The sequence below is a fragment of the Ochotona curzoniae genome, unplaced genomic scaffold, assembly GCF_017591425.1.
Source record: "Ochotona curzoniae isolate NIBS_2020 unplaced genomic scaffold, NIBS_Ocur_1.0 scaffold_4505, whole genome shotgun sequence".
NCBI lineage: Eukaryota > Metazoa > Chordata > Mammalia > Lagomorpha > Ochotonidae > Ochotona > Ochotona curzoniae.
Window position 1 is genome coordinate 14,814,739 of NW_024467118.1, and position 20,979 is coordinate 14,835,717.

The following is a 20,979-nucleotide window of genomic DNA, read 5'->3' on the forward strand; positions in this document are numbered from 1 at the left end:
ATGAAGGACATTATCCACTGTATGTTTTTGGCCTTCTTGTCAAAAATTGGTTGACCAAAAATACATGGATTTATCTCTGAGATCTTTAGTCTGTTTCCATGGTCCTCAAGTATGTTTTTATGCCATTTCCATGCTGTTTTGATTTTCCTAATCATGCAGTAGTGTTTGATGTCACTGATGTGGTTGATACTAAATAAGCATGAAATCTCAGAATAAAATATGTATATCACAGCAGAGTACTATCTGACTCAGAATTGTTTGAGCATCCTTGCACTGATGTGAGCTGTTCTGCTTTTGGCCAGCACTTCTCATTTGAAGATCCCTTCATGGAAAGTGGGCCTAAGTCCTAGCTCTTAGTTCAGGTTCTTTCCATCCCTAAAGATAAGAATCTAAGGTTTATATACAAATAAATTGCACAAATGGGAGCAGGATTTACTTAAGACAGAGACGAGCTATCCATTCATATGAGTTAGGTTGCCCCGCAAGGAATACACCTGTCATGCATGCAGCAGAGACACCTGTGGGACAGAGTGTGTGGCAGAAGGCCAGAGAACAACACTTATGTGTGGTTCAAAACCCAGATGAAAGCGAAGGGCCCCTCCCACATGCTCGGTCTAATTAATGAGATGGGGCATGGTGCCCTAAGTGAATACGCAAATGGAGCAGAGTTTAGTGTCCATAAGGCTTTCTGGGAGTTTTATAGCATTTAAACTCTCCACGTAGAGTTTGACTTCCATGTGGCCATCTGGCCGCTTTTTCTTCCTGGTACCCAAAGAGACAAAAATGGATCATGGGAAAATGGTCATACCACATAGACAAGTAAGAGAATTGAGTAACAGTGAAGGGATGGCAGAAACTGTGACCCCAGCCACTTGCTCCTACCTCATCTTCGTGTCTCATTCCCCATAGACCAAAGCAGGAAATATATCACAAAAACACATTCTGTAAAAAACTGATTCCTAATCAACATCATTTTATATAGTAAATGCATTCTAACAATTTCAAAAGATATGTCAAAAGGCCCTCAAGAAAAAAGTTTTGCATTTTTAGTCTTCCAAAAAGCAATGTAGATAAAGTTATCATTTGTCATTTCAAAATGCTACAAACCTACACATTAAATATTGTTTATAGTCAGTAAATGGTAGATATGGACAATTCCCTTTAGAGTTTGGAATAAGAACTTGAATTTAAATCCCGATTCTGCCTCTTCTTGGCAAATGTCCGTGGGCAGATCTTGCCATCTCCCATGCCAGCTGTTTCTCCCATGTGAAAATCGTGAGGTTTGCATCAGGCTGAGAGGAGGTGTGATTTGTGGAAAAGGTGGTACAGGAGCTGTTGTCAAGGTGTATTGGTGGCACATTTTGATTTGGGGTTTGAGATGAAGAAAGAAGGCAAACTTGCTATGTGTATGGCCTTCAAGTGTCAATTTCTAGCTTGACTACCTTTCTTAGAGTATTTTAACACATGTGGAGTCATAAAGCAATTTCCTGTGTTTTTACACTGTATGGGGTTAATTGGACAATCATCCAAACTTGCATCCCTGAGAAACTGTGCATCTTTTCCAAAGACAAATGCCTGGCGCCTGGGTCAGCCTGGTGACATGCTAGGCTGGCAGTAGGTGCTGGTGCTTTGACGTGTCACCTTGTGGACTGTGTTTTTAGACCTGAAAACTGAAAGCGTGTGACTTACGGCAGCAGCTCCTCTCTGTAAGCAAGGGGTTGTGCTGACTGTTCCATTGACTCTGGAACTCTGGCCTGCTCCCCAAGCTCTGGTTCCTCCTCACCTGGCTGCCAGGGAGGTCTTGCGCCCTGCAGCAGCAGCAGCCACAGCGCTGCTCTCACTTTCCCAGGAGTTGGGAAGTGTCTAAGGCTGTTGGAACCAGCATAACCGGATGCTTGTGCCCAAGGGTGTACACCACTGCCTTTTTTTCTTTTTATCTCAATGTGGCTTTGGAAACATTCCAGAAAGTTATCCTACCCTTCAAAGGTTTGTTTTAAATTGCGGTACTTAAAGGTAATCAGGAACTGCTTTTAAGCCAAAGTGCTGGCTTAAAGCAGGGTGGCAATTGTCCTGGCATAGCTTCCAAGCAGTTTAACATCTTGCTGTCTGGCTGGCTGTCAACATGCTGCTTCATGTCCTGAATCTTACCGGCCAGCATCCTCTCTCTCTGTCTTGAGGGCAGATATGATTATGCAGGACAAGTTCTCATGAATGTGATGGAATGAAGCTCATCATGGAATGAAGACCTGAATAGAGGCTTGACTCATAATTTGGAGCAGGTAATTTGTGCTTCTTAAGCACATGTATGTACATGTGTGTGCATGTGTGTGTGTGCGTATACTTCCTTGGTCAACAACGCAACCAGATGTAAGTTCCTTGTTGGCCAGGTGCTCCACCTTCTCCATGCTCTTTCTCCTCTGCATGCTGGTGGCACCCTGCCCCTGCTTCCTGGTCTGGGAGACCAGCCCTTGTGATTGCTGTCCTCAGCCACCTCCATATCCCCTAACTTTTTTTGCCCTTAGGATTGCTAAAGTCTGAATGTCTCCTCCTGCCTCCTACTCAGCCCTCCTCAAACCAAAAAAATTGGGTCTGGAAATCTGATTGGAATTGTGATGGCACTAAAAGGTGGGGCCTGTGACTGGACTAAGAAATCTGTCCCTTCAGGGTGAATACCACTGCTGTGGGAGTGGTTTGTTGTGGTGGCATGGGCCCCTAATAACAGGCTAAGCTCGGTCCCAACTCATCCTGCCTCCTCTCCCAAGTCCTCGCTTGCCTTTCTGCCATATTAGGAGGCAGATGCCACCGCCATGCTCCTGGGCCACTTCCTCTCCTTGAGTCCACACTGTCTTCCATGGCCTAGTGGGTGGAAAGATGGAAGTGGCTCCCTGTTGCCAACAGCCCTTCAGTGATGCTTGAGCCCCAAGTGGTTGACCTTAACCTTGCCCATAACCTAGCGAACAGTCTGTTCATGAAACACCCTTCAATGTCTGGGATGAAAATGCCATCTCTTCCCTGCCAGGATCCTAAGAGTCACACGTGAGCTCTCATTGAATTCTGGCCCTTTTCTGGAAGCAATATGTGTTAGCCCTCTTGCAGTATACTTGAGAAAGTCCCAGGGGATCTGGAGTTGCATGCAAGTCAGAGGGAGCACTCTGACTCAAACCTGCTCTTCTGCCCAGGAGTCAGAGCTGCCCTGGATCGCACTGCACGGTATACGACTCCCTCTACAATTCCCAAACATGGAGGCTCAGTGCCCCCTTCCTTATGAAAAATACTTTGCAGGGAGGATGTCCCCTGGAACCGTGGCATAGCACGCTAAGCCTTTGCTGCAGGCATCCCATATAAGCTCTGGTTTAAGACCTGGATTTTCTACTTCTGATCCAGCTCCCTGCTTATGGCTTGGGAGAGCAGTGGAGGATGGCCCATTTTTGAACCCCTGTGCCCACGTGGGAAACCCAGAAGAAGCTCCTGGCTCCTAGCTTCAGATCAGCTCAGCTCTGGCCAGTCTATGTGTTTAGAGAGTGAAGTAACAGATGGAGGATCTCTCTCTTTCTCAGTCTCTCTCTCTGTCAGCCCCTCTCTCTTCCTCCTTCTTTCTTTTTAACTCTGCCTTTCAAATAAAAAATAAATAAAAATCTTTTTTAAAATATTGTGAGAAAAAAATACTCGGAGGAGACAAAGTTATAATAATCTGATTTGAAGATCTGCACTGGCTGTGTTTGGTTCTGGAGTTGGGCAACACTTCATTCCACAAAACAGTCAGTGTGCCAACGAGCAGGAAGCAGGAGCTGGTTTTATAGCAGAAAAGTTGTGAAGTAAGAGAAATACAAATAAAAGGTGAATCAATCCTTTCAAGGTTACTTTGCTTGTGGGGCAGAGACAAAGACAACAATGGTCAGTGAATCTGCCAGCTATGCCAAGGGCAAAGGACTTAGAGAAGCACCAGACGAGGTGTACTTAGTTCCCGAGCACCCAAGCAGAGGGCTTTCAGGTGGCAGAGGGCCAGCCTCTCACCTTTCAGAGAACGGAGGTCTGTAGTCCAGGAGTCACAGGGCCACATGTTCAAGGGGAGAATCCTTTCCAGCCTCTTCAGCTGCTCCAGGCCTTCTGGAAGCTTCTTCTGCTCACCCCAGGTGTTTCTCAGTGGGGTGTAACTGGAATCTCTGCTTACCCTGTCTCCCTTGACCTAGGCCATGCATTCCCCTCTTCTCAGGTCACTGGCACAGATTTAAAGCTCATCCTAATCTGTCGTAAGCTCATCTTGGTCCTTGAGGGTAGGAATTTCTCCTCATTCATCGCAAGATGAGGGGGAGGCCTACAGGGCAAGGCCTGCAGGGGTCTCAGAAAATCCCACAGCTTATTTCCTTGCTTCTTCCTGTCCATCCATACACAAACGTACTGCTTTTCTCCACTCTAAGCAATTGTCACCTACTCTGGTGTGGCTTTTGCAGTTGCAGATGTGACAGCAAAACTAACATAAATTGTTTTTATCTGCTTCAGTTTCGCAAATCCAGAGGGTCAGTCTTACCACCATCATCTTCAACCTTACCCTATGATTTTTTCTAGCTCCTTGAGCATGTTTAATGCTTCATGTAAAGGAAGCACTTGATCCTTCTCTTTGGCATTCCAGGCAGGCCAGCATCCTGCATCCCGCACTTGGGGGTCATTAGTATGCAAACAGGGTGACGGGAACATAGCACCGCAATCCCATGACAGTGGGTCTGATAACAGGGAGGGCTGTGAAATGACCAGTGGGTGGGTAGTGTATACAGAGTGGATACTCCAGGCAAAGGGACAAGCCACATTCTGGAAGAGATAGAGGGAGCAGGACACTTGAGATTTCATCATACATTTTACAACTTGTGAATTGCCTAGAACTGTCCATTTAATAATTTCACATCACTTACATTGTGTTTTGCACTTGAGAGCTGGACACGCACATGCATACACACAGAGCGATAGAGAGGTGGAGGGAGATAGAGTCTTCAAATGCTCTCTGGGCCATGCCAAAGCTGGGAGCTCAAGATTCCATCCAAGGCTCTCACACGAACGGTGGGGGGTTCTAACTTCTTGAGCATTCACCCACTTCCAAGTGTACGTTAGCAGAGATGGGGTAAAACCCAGGCACCCTGACAGGGCTGCAGATGGCCCACTGTCAGTGTTAATTGTAAAGGTGACTGTCCCCCTGGAAGTCTGGAATCTCCAGAGAGACACCTGCATCCTGTTACTAGCAAAGCTCCTGTTTGCTGAAAGACCATGGGCAGGCAGGGGCTAGGGAGAACCCTGGTGTTTTTGGATGTACAGGAAAGACAGCTACCTTTGAGGCATGCTATTTTATTACTGTCTGCATTGAAGTGATATGATCAGGACCCCCAAGCCTGTACGTTGTAAATTCCTATTGCATGCCTTCTGTTGTGTGTCACTGCTAGCCCCTAATCATGTACCTGCTCACTGTCACTTAGCTTCTGATTTCTTACTATAAAAACCCCATGATTACTTCATTCGGGGCTCTTCTTGCTTATGGCAAGAGGTTGCCCTTGGACTAGACAATAAAATCATCTCACTTGCTTTGGAGTCTTGCTTGGATTGAATCCCAATACCCACTTGGGAAACCCACACACTCTGATAGGGGCTGCAGATGGCCTACTTGGTTTCTTAACCTCTGCACCACCAGTTAGACCACTGCCTGGACCAGGGTTGGCCATAAGTAACTGAGCCTGAGGAAAACCACAGAGAAAGGGGTTCTGTTGCATTTATACAAGAACCCCGATTCAAAGGAGTGTCACATGGTATGATTCTAAGTAGACGTGACTCTTTGAGGACATTGTTGAACCCATTACACGTGGAATTCTACTTGTCAGCAGACTCACAAGGGTATAGCAATTGTTCAAGGAAATTTCCACTGTCTGGTAATCCCATCCCCCATGCACTTTCTGAAGTGCCTGCATGCTTATCTCAAGATTCCAGTTCTACATATTTACAGGGTAAATCGCTTTCACACACATACGTGTATACTCTTTCTTACAACTGTTCCTGGCTCTCACACCAGACGGTCACACCGGGCAGCAAGGAGAGCCAAGGGGCTCTTGGTCCCCAAGAGGCTGGTGTTAGCTGTCTACAGGCCTGTCAGTCACTGAACCGTCCACCTCATTCCCATTACTGTAACAGTGAATCGATCTCAGAAGCTTAGCAAATGGCACCTTCAGCTTCAGGATGCTGTTGGGCCAGCGGTGTGGTCCCAAGGGGAGGTGACACTGTGTCTAAGTCCTTCCCCAGCTGACTGTCATTGCTAGGGATTTTCACAACTGGCTTTACTGTCAAAAACGAAAGCTGAGGGGTGGGCATTTGGGACACCCACATCTCATATCATGGCTCCTAGTTCAAATCCTAGTTCTACTGTAGACTCAACTCCAGTTTCCTGTGACATTAACCTTGGAAGGCGGAGTGAGGACCCGAGTAGTTCGGTCCTTGCCATCATTTTGGAGAGCTCAGTGGTGTTGTAGCTTCCAGCGCGGGCCTGCTCCAATCCCAGCTGCTGCAGACGCTTGGAGAGTAAGCAGTGGGTGAGCGCTGCTCTCTGTCTTAACTCAGTGAAAACAAACAAGTATCTTAAAGGTGAAAGAAGGATGAATGTTGAAATCAAAGGGCTTGAAAGCAGAGAGGACTGCAGGGAAGCAGCATTTCTCGGTTCATTCACACGACACTGAATGTGATGTGCTTCGTTAACTCCTTTAATGATAGGAGATATATGACGATTTCGTCATGTAAACTACCCGTGCATGTGACATAGTTTAATTACTTCGGGTGGAATGAAGTGTTGATAGTAGACTTAATTATATTGTTCTTTTTCAAACTTAGCTTAGTTCTTCCCATGCCTTTCTACTTAAGTTCATAATAATGATGTCTACATTAAAGAAAAATCTGGCGGGGACCTTGCTGGAAAGTGTGCTAAGCTGTATCTACTCAACTTGTGAGGAATGGAGATTTTTACTGTTTAGTCCAAAAAAAAAAAAAAAAAAACCACCACGCACTCTATGTTTATGAAGATCTTCTTTGATTTCTCTTTAGTCAGCATTCTGTAATGTTCAATTCACAGGTGCTGGATGTGGTGGCAGATTTCTTTGAGCAGCTGTAAATGGTATTTTCGCTTTAACTTTAATGTTCACATGATTATTGTCAGTATACAGAAACACAATGCGTTCTTGCATGTTTATTTCATATCGCTCAACCTGGAGGATCTCACTTTAGACTGGAAGTTTTAAAAAATGTAGCGTCTTGAGAATTTTCTTATAGACAATTACATCATCAGCAAGTAGAATGGCACTAGGGTGCTGGCTTAAGTCCAGCTGCTCCACTTTTTGTTTTTATTGCAAAGTCAGATATACAGAGAGGAGGAGAGACAGAGAGGAAGATCTTCAGTCAGATGATTCATTCCCAAAGTGACCACAATGGCCGGAGCTGTGCTGATCTGAAGCCAGGAGCCTTGAGCCTTTTCTGAGTCTCCCACATGGGTGCAGGTTCCAAAAGCTTTGGGCCGTCTTCAACTGCTTTGCTAGGCCACAAGCAGGGAGCTGGATGAGAAGTGGGGTTGCCAGGATTAGAACTGGCACCCATATGGGATGCAGTGGCTGCTAGGCTACCACGCTGGGCCCTCATCAGCAAGTAGAAAGGCTTTCTTTCCTATACACAAATGCCAAGGGCATGCAATTATGTGTGTGTGCGTCCTATAACCCATGTCCAATGTTTAGAGAACATTTTGGCTGTGGCTTTGACAAAAGGAGGCCGTTTCTATCATTTCAGCCATGGTGGCCGTCCCTGCATTTGTCAGCTGCTGCTGCTTGATAATGGATCCCTTTTAGACATTAATACCCGACCCAGCATTGGTTCTGATGGGTCACGCACGTGTCCGAAACAGTGGGGCCCAACACCAGGCAACCCATCTCCCAGCTCCGACATGTGACCTGCGAGCCCTACCGCTAGGGGCCGCTAGGGAGCAGCCGCGGGAGAGCGGGGTGTTGCATTTCGGGGCGTGGCCTCTGTCGCCGCGGCAGCTCGTTCCTCCAAGGCGCGCGGGGGCGCTGTGGTTCCCGCGCTGCTCCTCAGCGGCGCTCTTTCTGACTCCGGCGGCGGACGGAGGCTTTCGGGACGGCGGCAGGGAAATGGCGGCCCCCAGGGACCATCCTGGGGCTTTGGAGAAGCAGGGGCGCGAGGGGAGACGAGGGGGCTCGGGAGTGGAAGTGGTGTTTCCTCCGGATCCCGCCGCCCCCGCCCCGCTGTGCCCTCACGGTGGGTCCGTGTTTGGGCCCAGCCAGGCTGCCGGGCTCCTGGGCCGCGGCTGGCTTAGAAGAGCCTTGGGTTTTTAGGACTCTTGGTTTTCATGTTTTCCCCAGTTGTTGTGTTTTAAGTTATTTCAGAAACCCTCCGAGGGAGAGACCCTCACTGTTGGGCTTTTGGCACCGAGGCTGTTCCGTTTGTATATTCCGGAGGTACTAGGTGGAGGATATGCAAAGGAGATGAGGTTTTCAATACTTACTGTGGGCAAATTCCTGAGGATTTCGTTTGTTGGTTTGCTCTCTGTCACTTGAGTTCTGGAGAGCGCTCCACTTTCCCGCTTGAACTGACGACAGAGGAGAGGGTGTGTCCGGGATGACCTCGAGGAGGACGGCCAGGTGCCCGACTCTCCGGGGGCCCCCTTGGCCGTTTTACTGTTCACCCTCAGGTTTGTGACATTCACTGTGTGGACACAGCTAAACCGACTGCAACACAGCAGTTTTCAGAAATGCACGCGTGCTAAGCTGTCGGTGCCAGAACCCTGGGACTGGGAGTCAGAGGGCACGGTTAACTGACGGCAGTGTTGGCTTTGGTTACCATGCACTGTGATCTAATCCCAAGCGAATTCCACTTCAGGGCAGTGAATCCTAAGAACTTGATGCTGTTGTTTGACATGCTTTTTCCCTGTTCTGGAACTAGGACCCACTCTGCTGTTTGTCAAGGTGATTCAGGGGAAGGAGGAAACACGGAGATTTTATGCCTGCTCGGCCTGCAGAGACAGGAAAGATTGTAATTTTTTCCAGTGGGAAGATGAAAAGGTCTGTAGACTTCTTGAGTCTCTATAAATACACAGCTCTTCACCTGTGGAATATTGAGATGGTCTCAGTAAAAACATGTAGGTGGGACATTAAATGAGGGAAGTGTCCAGCACAATGACGATAGCATGGCTTCACCTTAACCGTGATGCCTCACTGGCTCTAACTTCAGGTTTCCTCAAGTGTCAGTACTAGGAGTCAGGCCCTCTGGGTCTTGGCCCTGGCTGCCCTGTAACAAAAATAATGTAGCCAGGCTTAAACCACAGCCTTCCCGTTGATTCTGGTAGATCTTGCATTGCTGAGAGCTTGCTTCCTTGTGTACAGATGGCTCTCTCTTCGTTTTATCCCCATTTGGTGCAAAAAGAAAGATGAAGCTTTTTTTTTTTAAGATTTATTTATTTTTTATTGCAAAGCCAGATACAGAGAGGAGGAGAGACAGAGAGGAAGATCTTCTGTCCGATGGTTCACTCCCCAAATGACCACAACGTCTGGTGCTATGCCGATCTGAAGCCAGGAGCCAGGAACTTCTTCCAGGTCTCCCAGGCAGGTTCAGGGCCCCAAGGCTTTGGGCCATCCTCGACTGCTTTCCCAGGCCACAAGCAAGGAGCTGGATAGGAAGAGGAACTGCTGGGATTAGAACTGGCACCCATATGGGATCCTGGCACAATGAAGGCGATGACTCTAGCCACTAGGCCACCACGCTGGGCCCAGAAAGACAAAGTACTAAGAGTCCCATGCACTAGGTCCTTTTCTCATGACCTAATTGCTTCTCCAAAGCCCCACTCTAGTTATAGGTTGGATATTTCCTTAGCTGACATGCTTGAAACCAGACATGTTTAGGTTTTGGATTTTTAGAATTTGAGGATGTTTGCATGGTCTTTGCTGGTTGAGCATCCCTTATCTAGAAGTCCACAGTGAGAAGTGTGAAAAGCTTTGGATTTAGGGTTTGGGGCTTATGAATTAGGGGTGCTCATGCTGTACCATCAACTTGGAGGTTGTGCTTTGGCATGTTTCATTTTGGGGGTGTGCATTATTCATTTCATAACACTGCATGTGCAGATTCCCTGTAGATATCTTCCTCAGTAGTCTAGGTCTCAGTCATTGATGAAGTGTTAGAAAAACACACTCTTGAGGCATTTGCATTGAGCATCCTTCATTTGGCTCTTGTTGCGATGTAGCTTTCTCTAACTCCTGTGGTTATATAGCTGTATCCAGCTCCTACGGTCAGGAGCGTGATATGCCCTTGGATTCAGTTCCAGTTAGAGTTTCTGAAAGCTGTGACCAGAGATTTTTGGCTGTGTGCCGTTTATTATGCTACTCCTGGGAATGTCTCTGCTTGCCCTGTGGGAGTTCATCTCAGTGCTTTCGTGTGTTGGGTGTTACTTGAAGTTGCCTTAGAGTTTTCCCAGTCTTGTTTTCTTTTCTCCTGAAGTGGATGTTTGCATTCAACATCGTGCTGCTTGAATTTCTAGGGCCCATTGTGAGACTGTGAGCCCAGGCTTTCTGGGCATTCAGCCCCTTCTCTAGAATACTGAGTGGATCTTGTCCTCTTTCCAGCTGTCACCTGCCCGACTTGCTGCCCGAGAAGCTCATCACCGAAGATTTCTGCCTCCCCTGTCCCGAACACAGTGTGTAGACAGGTACAGCTGGGGGCCATTTTTCTGAATTGTTCCAGCTGTAATATGTTTCTTTTCTTTGTTGGCTCTATGCCTTAAAGTTTGCTTTTATTTATGTGGTAAAATATGCATCATATAAAACCTGCCGTTTTAATTATTCTTGAGTGTACATTTGGTGACATTAATTGCGTTCACAGTGTTGTGTAACCACTATCTACTTCCAAATGTTCTTCGTTATCTCAGACACCAACTACCACCATGGGGCTGACGTTGTGTGTGGTACAGTAGGTTAAGCCACCATTTACCATGCTGGCATCCCATAGCGGTAGATGGTTTGAGTCCTGGCTGCTGCACTTCTTATCTAGCTCCCTGCCGATGTGTCTGAGAAATCAACATAAGATAGACCAAATCCTTGGTCCCCTGTACTCATATGAAGTTTCAGCCTAGACCAACCCACTGTTGCCATCTGGGGAGCGAGCCAGCAGGTGGAAGATATTTTTCTGTCTTTCTGTGTAACTCTTGACTTTCAAATAAATAAAAACTGTAACGATGAAGTAGTAAATCCCCTTCCCACATTTTTTTTTTCTTTTTATTGGAAAGGCATGTAAGGTCAGATTTATAGAAAGAAGCAGAGACAAAGAGAAAGATCTGTCTGCTGGTTCAGTCCCCAAATGCTGAGTTTGTTTGAAGCCAGAAGCTTCTTCCTCCTGGCAGGTCCCAAGGTTTTGGGTTGTCCTCAACTGCTTTTCCAGGTCACAAGCAGGGAGCTGGATAGGAAGTGGAACAGCCAGACACAAACCAGAGCCCATATGGGATCCTTAACTTTGCAAGGTGAGGATTTAGACATTGAGCCATCACACCAACCCACCAACACCCCCCCACACCCAGTGTCCCACTTTTGTTATAAACTTGGGTGACCTGTGGTCTACTTTTGGCTGCTGTGACATTGGCATTCCTACTAGTGTATTGAAGTTTCATTTTACAATATTTGTGTTTCTGTGTGTGCCTAATTTCTCTTATAGTGTTCTCAAGGCTCCTCTGTGAGATAGCATGTATGCCAGAACTTCCTGCCTGTTGGTGGCTGAGTGGTAGTCCTATGTCTAGCATTCTTTCCACAGCACACTTTGTTGATTCACTCACCTGTTGATGGTCTCCTGTGTTGTTCACAAATCCTGGGTTTTTCTGAACACCACAACATCCAGATACAAAATATCTGAGTCCCTGTTTTCCATTCTTTGGGGGATATATTGTCAGTAGGGGCTAGTGCCACTGAAGTGGAACTGCTGGCTCATATGGTGGCTCTGCTTAGTTTTTTGAGGTATCCAGCATCTCTCACAGTGGCTGCCCGTTTACATTCCCAGCAGCAGTGTCCAGGCACTGCTCCACATGCTTGCCAGCACTCAGCTTTTACTGTTTTTTTTTTTTTAATTCATAGCTTTCATAGTACTTGTAAAGTGGCATCTTGAGGTTTTGATTTTTATTTCCCTCATTACTAATGATATTGATCATCTTTTCATGTGCTTATTGGCTATTTGTGTCTGTCTTTAAAGAAATCTCTGTTTGAGTCCATCATCTGTTTTTGAAGAAAGGATTTCTTTATTGATGTATTTGAAAGGCAACCACAGAGAGAGATGGAGAAGAAAGAGCAAGAGCAAACAAGCTTCTATCCCCTGGCTTACTCCCTAAATTACCATAGTGGTTGTGGCTGAGCCAGGCTGAAGCCAGGCCCCAGCAACTCCATCTTGGTCCCACGTGAAGGCAGGCAGCCAAGCACTCAGCCATCTGCTGCCTTCTCAGAAAGGCAGAAAGGCAGGAAGCAGGACCGGAAGCAGAGCAGCCAGCAGAGGAAGAGGGCCCATCTCCACTGAGATGAGGATGGAGTTTGAGGCTCTGCTCTGGTTTTTGTAACCATTAGGGTGTAATGAGCCAACAAATGGAAGATGTTGTTGAGTTATAGGAGTTCCTTTTTCCTCCTTCTCCTTTTTTTTTTTTTTAAATTAATTTGTCATGACAGAGATATCTTGTGTCTACTGGTTCACATACCAGATGCCCACAACAGCTGGGGCTGGGCTGGGCCAAGCTGAAGCCAGGAGCTGAGAGCTCCAACTGGATCACCTACACAGATGGCAGTGACTTAGTCCTCTGTACCACCACCTGCTACCTCCTTTAAGAAGCAAGTGGAGTGTGGAAGCTAGGCTGTCAACCCAGGTACTCTACAATCGGATAAGGTCACCCCAAGCTGTCCTAGCTGCTGAGCCAAATCCTCATCCCTACTGAAGTGTTTGTTTTGTTTTGTTTTAAAGACTTATTTATTTTTCCAGGAAAGGCAGACTTACAGAGAGAAGGAGAGACAGGAAAAAAAAAATCTTCTATCCACTGGTTCACTCCCCAAATGGCCACAATGGCCAGAGCTAAGCTGATCTAAAGCCAGGAATAAGGAGCTTCTTCGGGGTCTTCCACATGGGTCCAAGACTTTAGGCCAACCTCTGTTGCTTTCCCAGGCCTCAGGCAGGGAACTGGATGGGAAGTGGAGCAGTGGGACATGAACCAACATCCATGTGGGATGCTGGCACTTGCAGGAGGAGGATTAGCTAGTTGAGCCATTGCACCGCTCCCTTGAAGTTCTTTATGTGTTCCAGAAATTACATCTTACTCAGGTGATTTGCAAGTATGTTCTTTCATTCTGTAGATTGTCTTTTTTCTTCCTTGATATTTTTGGATGTGTAAGGATTTGAAATGTTCATGAAATTCAGTTTGTCAGCTTTTTCTTTTGATATCGTAATGAAGAATCTGTTACCAAATCCAGTGTTATGATGACTTAATGTAATATTTGTTTTGAAATACTAACCTCTAATTTCCAATTTGTTAAGCTATAAAGTAGATACTTTTTATGATCTTCATTGTCAAAATGTTGTATTGGGCAGATTGGAATTGAGTCATTGATTTGCTCCTTAGTAAACTTGTAAAAAGGGTCCACCCCCATCCTGTATTGTGAATATTTTGCTGTGCGCAGAAGGCATTGTTAGGAAGTCCCTAGTCTGGGGCAGACCAGGCCAGGCTGGCCTAATAACCTGCTGGTTCACATAAGTGTTGGGGCTGAAGGTGGGCCATGCCAGGCTGTGTTGTAGCACCTGCCAGCATGTGCAAGAATTGGGGTCGGGAGTGGACCTGGTAAGGGTTCTTTGGAGCTGCCTCAGCTAGGCCACAGCATCCACCAGGGGGTCTAAGAACTTGTGCTGGAGGTGGGCCAGGCTGGGCTAGGCTACAGCACCTGCTGTCAAAAACAGACTGTTAGTGGGTTGGCCAGGCTGGACTGCAGCACCCAGCAGTGCCCACAAAAGCTGGGGAATGGGGAATACCTGGGCTGGGCCGACTAGGCTGCAACACTTACCAGCATGAGCTGGGATGGAGGCTGGGTTATGGGTTATGTTAAGCCACTGTACCAACCAGGGTACAGAAATACCAGGATTGGGGGTGGCCTACATGGTCTGGGCTGCAGTACCTGCTGATATTTGCATGTGCAAAAGCCAGGGCTCGTGGTGGGCCTGGTAGGAATTCTTCAGGATTGCAACTAGGCTGTGGCACCCGCAGGCACTTGATCAGAGCCAGGCCTGGGGGTAGGCTGAGCTAGGCTAGAGCACCTGCTGGTTTGCATGGATGTTGGGACTAGGGACAGGACTGTCCAGGCAGATACTCCCCCACTGTCTGTGCATGGCTTAGTGCAGGGGGTGAGCTGGGCTTGACCTTACACCAGCTGGGGTGCATAAGCGTCAGGTCTGAGGACCTCCCAGATGGGGTCCTTGGAGGGCTGCCCAAGTAGACCACTGGGCTTGATCCCTGACCTCAGGAAAAATCACTTTGACATGTGTTCCAGCCCCAGAGCACATGTTGCTCTGGGCCTCCTCAGTTGCTGATTCCCGTGTATCATCTAAGCCAACGAAAGATGCAAAGAAGGGCAGGTTGATCAACACTCCAGGCCAGGTTTTACAACAAGCATCTAGGTTTGTGGTCGCGCGCTGAGGTAGATGTAGTTGGCGTTAGGATTTCTCACCTGTGGTACAACAAAGCCAACAACAACTCAGAACAACCAGAACCACTCAAGTAAAACCCTTGGAACATTCCTTCCTCCATCAGGGTCTCTAGGCAACAAGGTCTGCCTTGACCTCTGAAGCTGATATAGTCTGACAGTAAGGAGTGGTGCTATTTTACCAACCGCCTTCCTCCCCCATGGATACAGGAGGGAAAACAAAAACATTTATCTCACTCACCCCCCCCATCGGCCCCCCTCTATGCTAATCAGAGGCCCACGTGAATCTGCTATCTCCTCATTTTTGTCATAAAATTAAGTTAAATTTTAGAAATAGAATTATTAATTTTAAAAAGTCCCTAGTTTGGGTTGCTATTGAAACATAAGATTTCATTTTTTAAAAATTATTTAATTTCATTTTATTTGGAACAGAGAAACAGATAAAGAGAGTTCTTAAATCTGCTTGTTCACTCCCCAAGTGCCTGGAGCAGCCATGGCTGCCCAGCTCAAAGCTGGAAGCCTAGAACTCAGCCCGCATCTCCTGTATGGACAACAGGGACCCCCATACCTGACCCAGCACCTGCCGTCTCCCAGGGTGGACATTAGCAGGAAGTTGCATTGGAAGTGGAGCAGCTGGGATTTGAACCAGGCACTGCATATGGGCTGTGGGTTTCTTGGCTGGCAACTTAACCACTGTGTGCTGCACGCCTGCCCCAAGTTTTCACTTTATGACAATTCCTTGTGGAACAACCTAAAATACTAATAATGGAGTTGAGACATATCTGAAGAGTATTTAGTCTAAAGCAGAATGTCTTTGGAAAGACCAGGTGCTCTGCATCAGGAGCTGCAGCCCCATGGCTGTCAGGTGATCCATTCTGTGGGAAGACAGGTGGAAGTTGAAGCTTTTTCAAATGCAGTGTCATTGATTTCACTACTCTGTAACTGATGCTCTTATGCTGTATTTTGGTTTTGTTTTGTTTTTTGTGGAGGAGAAAGCTTGTAATCTGAGGCAGACATATTAATATTAATATATAATATTTCCATCACACTGGATGTAGTCTCGCTCCACTTCTGACCTGGCCTGATGATGGGCCTGGGAAAGCAGTGGAAGATGGCTGAGTGCTTGCACCAGGTGGGAGACTCAGATGGAGTTCCAGGCTTCTGGCTTTTGCTTGACCCAGTCCCAGCTGTGAAGGCCATTTGCCAAGTGAACCAGTGGACAGAAGATTGCCTTTCTTATTTTTCCTTTCAAGTAAATAAATAATTCTTTTAACATTTTGTTAAACATTTAAATTAATAATTTCAATACCTTATGATAAGGGAGTTTTATTAACATATTGGCTTTTGTTTCTTCTTTAAAAAAATGTAACTCATTTATTTTCTTAGTGGGTTTGTGGTTTAAGAATCGTCTTTTTTTTTCTGTTGTGGGAATGCGCTGTTGCTGGAGATGGCCATTGTTTTCTGTGTGGATAATTTAGCTCTATACAACCCCTTTGTACGTAGGCTTATTGAATAATGACTGTATTTGAAAATAGCAAACTACATTTAAACTTTAAACCTATTCTATAACCCAAACTTCACCTCTTATTGCACAGTAACAATAGCTTTTCCTTGACTAATTTGTTCTGGAAATCTTTAGAAGGGAATGATTGTGGCTGGAAGATAAATTGTCCTTTGTTATGGGGTTTTTATTGTGGGGCTGACAGTGTTTCACAGATTCCTACATTTACAGAATGGGATTTGATGTTCATTTTTTTAATCTGACTCTTTGAATGATGCTTTATGTTTTAGATGTGGTGAGGTGAGAGATTTATTTTTCGTACCTGAGGTTTGCTTTTTCCTGACTGTTGTTAGCTGCCTGTTAGGTTCTAGAATGTGCTATTATTCTATTATGTAGTATGTTTGCACTCTTATTGTGACCTGGGAAGTGTTAGGGAAGATATATTTGAGTGCTAAAATCAGCATTAATTTATGTGTATCCGGATAGTTTTGTTTAGTTGGAGATTTCATTTGGTTATATAATTTTTTTCCAAGCTCATTTAAACGGAGATTTTCAAGGTCTGCTATTAGAGAAATGCCATAAACATAATTTGTATACTCCAGGAAAGGCAAATGGAACATCAAATGCAGATCAATAAAAATGACATTTCAAAATGCTAGCCTGCAGTTTGTGAATCACGCTGAGCCACACGGGGCGGAATGCATTTCTCTTCCCACAGGGTACGTGTTGTAAGGCCCATGGAGAAGGGGGGTGCTGTAACCCCACGTGCCTCCCGCTGCCCTGGGCTTCCCCCCAAACCCTTCAGAAGCCTGGCGTGGGAATGCTACCGCTAAAGCAGTGCGATCGAAAGGGTTTGTGGTGATTTTGAAAAGAGGAATGTGGACATGATCTTATTTTTTGTCAGCAAAAAAGGTTACTAAACTAGCAATAAGGCTTTCTGAGGGGCAGTTGGGAAAGCTGAAGGAAAAAGTGGTTGAAAAGGTGCAAGGCTGTATTGTGTAAGTGGTGGTTCCCTTAGCAGCATGATGGGGGGTGGGGGGATTCTGCTGTCAGCCCTCACTGCTGTGAACTTCTTTTTCTTACAAGAATGTGATAAGAGTCCTGTAGGCCATATGGAACTCACAAACCTGACCCCACTGCGTGTGTTTGCAGGTTCTTCCTTTGGTAGGTCCTGTTGCCTGGGATTGTTGCTGTGGATTTACTTGTCTGGTGTCAGACGGGCATCCTACTTGCTCTGTTTTGCATGCCAGCGTAGTTAGGTGCTGAACCCAGGGCTGTGGGAGTTGTCTTTGCGAGGTAGTTCCCAGTTCCCAGTTCTGACTTGAGGACATGACAGCGTTGAGAGCTAGGGCCGAGTTTGCTCATGGACAGACCTCCAGATGAGTTCAGACCAATGTCTGGCTGACAGCAGTCATGGTCAGACCTCATTGTTGTAGATGCGAATGTGTGCAAGAACAGCTGTCTTGGAAGTGACCAAATGCAGTGGTTAGATTTTATTACACCGTAGCATGGTCCCCTGTCTTTGTTTAATATGTGTTTCTTCTGGTTTTTTTTTTTTTTTTTGTTCCTCTGGGTGTCTATGACTTTCTGTGTCATTTAATCATTTTTGGTCCTCTTTTGTCTGAAATATGAGCCATGATAGACTTTGTCTGTTTCTCTTTCCTCTATTTTTCCTTCTCCATAGTCACTACCCTATTTAAGTTGACTGCTTCTTTGCCAGGGTAACTCTCACACCTTTGAATATTGCTCTTTTTTGCATTTTCAGTTATATATTTTGGCTTGAAGCTCTAAAATAGGAGAACATCGTTTTGCTCAGCGTGTTTCTGTTTGGGTCTGGCTTGTTCACGCCACGGGCCTGCCCTGGTTCTGTGGCCAGGTGTGGCCGGTGCTTTCCCACTGCTCCTTTGCTCTCTTTATCTCCTGGAGGTCTGCAGTTTGTCCCTTCACAATTTTTATATTTTAAAAGTCTTTCATTAATGAAGATTTTAGTTAACATCTCTATGTAACTGGTATATGGTTCTCGTTACATGAAACATCCAGAATGGGCAAATTGCTGGGGCAAGGAGCTTGTGGTTGCCAATGGGCAGTGGTCGAGGAGTGACTGTGGACAAGTGCAAGGCTTCTTTTGGGATGATGAGCAGGTTCTGGAGGCACCACAATACCAGATTTCAACATGGACTACAGGGCTGTTGCAACTAAAACCACATGATACTGACCTAAAAGTAGAACAGAATATAAACCCCAATATTGGAATCAGTGCAATGGTATTGCAGGCTAATTCTCTGCCTGTGGTTCTGGCATCCCAACTTGGTACTGATTCTAGTCCAAGCTGTTCCACTTTCTGTTCTAGCTCCCTGCTAGTGGCCTGGGAAAGCAGTGGAGGAAGGCACAAGGCATTGACCTTTTCACCTGTAGGAGACCCAGAACAAGCTCCAGGCTCCAGTCTTGGCATGTGCTCAGCTCTGGTCATTGTGGCCATTTGAGAAGTGAACTAGTGGATGGAAGAGCTCTCTCTCTGTTTCTCCTTCTCTCTATAATTTTGATTTTCAGATTGAATAAATAAATATTTTACAAAAAAAAAAAAAGGAAAGAGAAAAGAAGCCACAAAATTAAATACACATATCTACAATCAACTTTTCTTTGGTAGATATGCTAAAAACATTGCTTGGAGAAAGGACAGTCTCTTAAATAGGGGCTGGTAAAATTGGACTTCTACACATAGCAGATTGGAATAAAATCCCCTACACCTTATATAAAAAATGTTGAGGGTCTGTAGCCATCAGGGAAATGCAAATAAAACTGACAATTGGGTATTATCTTATTCCATTTAGAATGGCTATTATTCATAAGTTAAAAAAAATTAGCAAAACTAGGAAGAAAAAAGGAACTCTAACAGTATTGGTGAGAATGGGGATTGATACAGACACTATTTAAAACTGTATGAAGATGCCTCAGAAAACTAAAGATAGATATGCCATATGACTCAGCCAACCCACTTTGGGGAATCTATCTAAAAGAAATTCGCATATGATAGAGATGTCTAAACTCCCATATTTATTGCAACCGAATACATGATATCAACGCAGGTGTCTGTCAGCTGAAGAATGGATAAGATGTGGTATGTGTACATGATGGGTGATTACTCAGCCATAACAACTAATGGAATCTTGACGCATAGAACTATTGGATAGAATTGTATTCTGGAAGGAACAAGAGTGCGGCGATGGCATGGGGAAGCAAGAAAGTGGGTAACCATAAGGGAATGCTTAGTCAGAGAGAGTAGAGGTTTGTAGAAAAGGATAGATTAAAACCTAAAAAGAAAGAGGAGATCCCAGTGAGCTGAAGGAATGAGACCATATTCTGGTGATGCCAAGGACTTAGTGAGGTCGCTGATGGATTGTTTGTATGCCAGGTATGTTCCTCACGTAGCTGATGGTGTGATGGAGGGATTGGGGACTGATATTGAATGCCAGTGAAGATTGCCACGCACACACAGGAAGCTGCGTGGAGGCTTGCTTAACAGAGCGTGACTGACACCGTGTTACATGGCGGCCAGTGTAGACCAGAGAGCCTTGAAGTTCCTGTGAGGTTCATTTCTGACCACAGATACAACACGGAGTGGAGACGAGATGATTATGGAGTCCCTGGTTCTGATCCTTCCAAGGCAGTTTTCTAACCTGCCTATGACCAACCCTATCACTGCTCTGAGGCCAGGATGGTGAGTCCGGGTGGAAGTGCGCACTACAGTGCATGCCCTGTGTGAAGGCCAGGTGGTGACAGCGTGGACTGCAGGAATTGCCCCCAAGGACTCAGTTCTTTCTGTTAGCATTTCATGGCTAGGGGCCCTTCTCTACTTAAATTTTTATTTTGAATTAATAAGAAGTTTATTCTGGGCCCAGATTGATAGCCTAGGGCTAAAGTCCTTGCCTTGAATGCTCCAGGATCCCTTATGGGCGCCGGTTCTAACCTCAGCCCCTCCACTTCCCATCCAGCTCCCTGCTTGTGGCCTGGGGAAGCAGTGGAGTACAGCCCAAAGCCTTGGGACCCTACACCCACATGGGAGATCTGGAAGAGGCTCCAGGTTCTTGTCTTCGGATTGGCACAGCTCCGGCCGTTGTGCTCACCTGGAGAGTGAATCATCGGACAGAAGATGATCTTCTCTGTATATCTGACTTTGCAATAAAAATAAAATAAATCTTTAAAAAAAAGTTTATTCTAACATTCTCTACTTTTTCTTTCTAGACATAGGTAAGGCTGTCAAAAGGACAGTTATCAGAGAGATAAAATCCATTTAAATCTCTGACGTGATAGCTTATTTTTTGGTGCAACTGTTCAGAGTATCTGTTTATCTTTGCATTGGATGCTCTGAAACAAAACTGCTTAGACAGAAAGTGTTAATGCTCATTTGAATTCCATGCGACACTCAAGACCTTTTACTATGCATTTCTTGTATTTAGTTCTTTTCAAACTGTGTGACTCCTCTCAGATTTTTTTTTAAAGATTTATTTATTTTTATTACAAAGTCAGATATACAGAGAGGAGGAGAGCAGAAAGGAAGATCTTCCATCTGATGATTCACTCCCTAAGTGACAAGTGAACACAACGGCCAATGCTATGCCGATCTGGAGCCAGGATCCAGGAATTTCTTCCTGGTATCCCACACGGGTGCAGGGTCCCAAAGCTTTGGGCCGTCCTGGACTGCTTTCCCAGGCCACAAGCAGGGAGCTGGATGGGAAGTGGAGCTGCCGG

The 20,979-nt window shown here is 45.8% G+C and overlaps 1 protein-coding gene across 5 annotated transcripts in view; it reads left to right on the top strand.

Annotated features, from left to right (window-relative positions):
* The first annotated feature begins 8,108 nt into the window (after positions 1 to 8,108).
* The window catches only part of ZCCHC4 (zinc finger CCHC-type containing 4), a 44,155-nt gene continuing 31,284 nt past the window's right edge, over positions 8,109 to 20,979 (top strand). For all 5 annotated transcript variants that reach the window (XR_005882223.1, XM_040965933.1, XM_040965934.1 and 2 more), the window contains exons 1-3: positions 8,109 to 8,286; positions 8,971 to 9,089; positions 10,644 to 10,726. Coding sequence is in view for 4 of the 5 variants with exons in the window: in XM_040965933.1 (XP_040821867.1) it covers positions 8,160 to 8,286; positions 8,971 to 9,089; positions 10,644 to 10,726 (329 nt within the window). In the remaining variant the exon portion in view is untranslated. The remainder of the gene's footprint in view (positions 8,287 to 8,970; positions 9,090 to 10,643; positions 10,727 to 20,979) is intronic.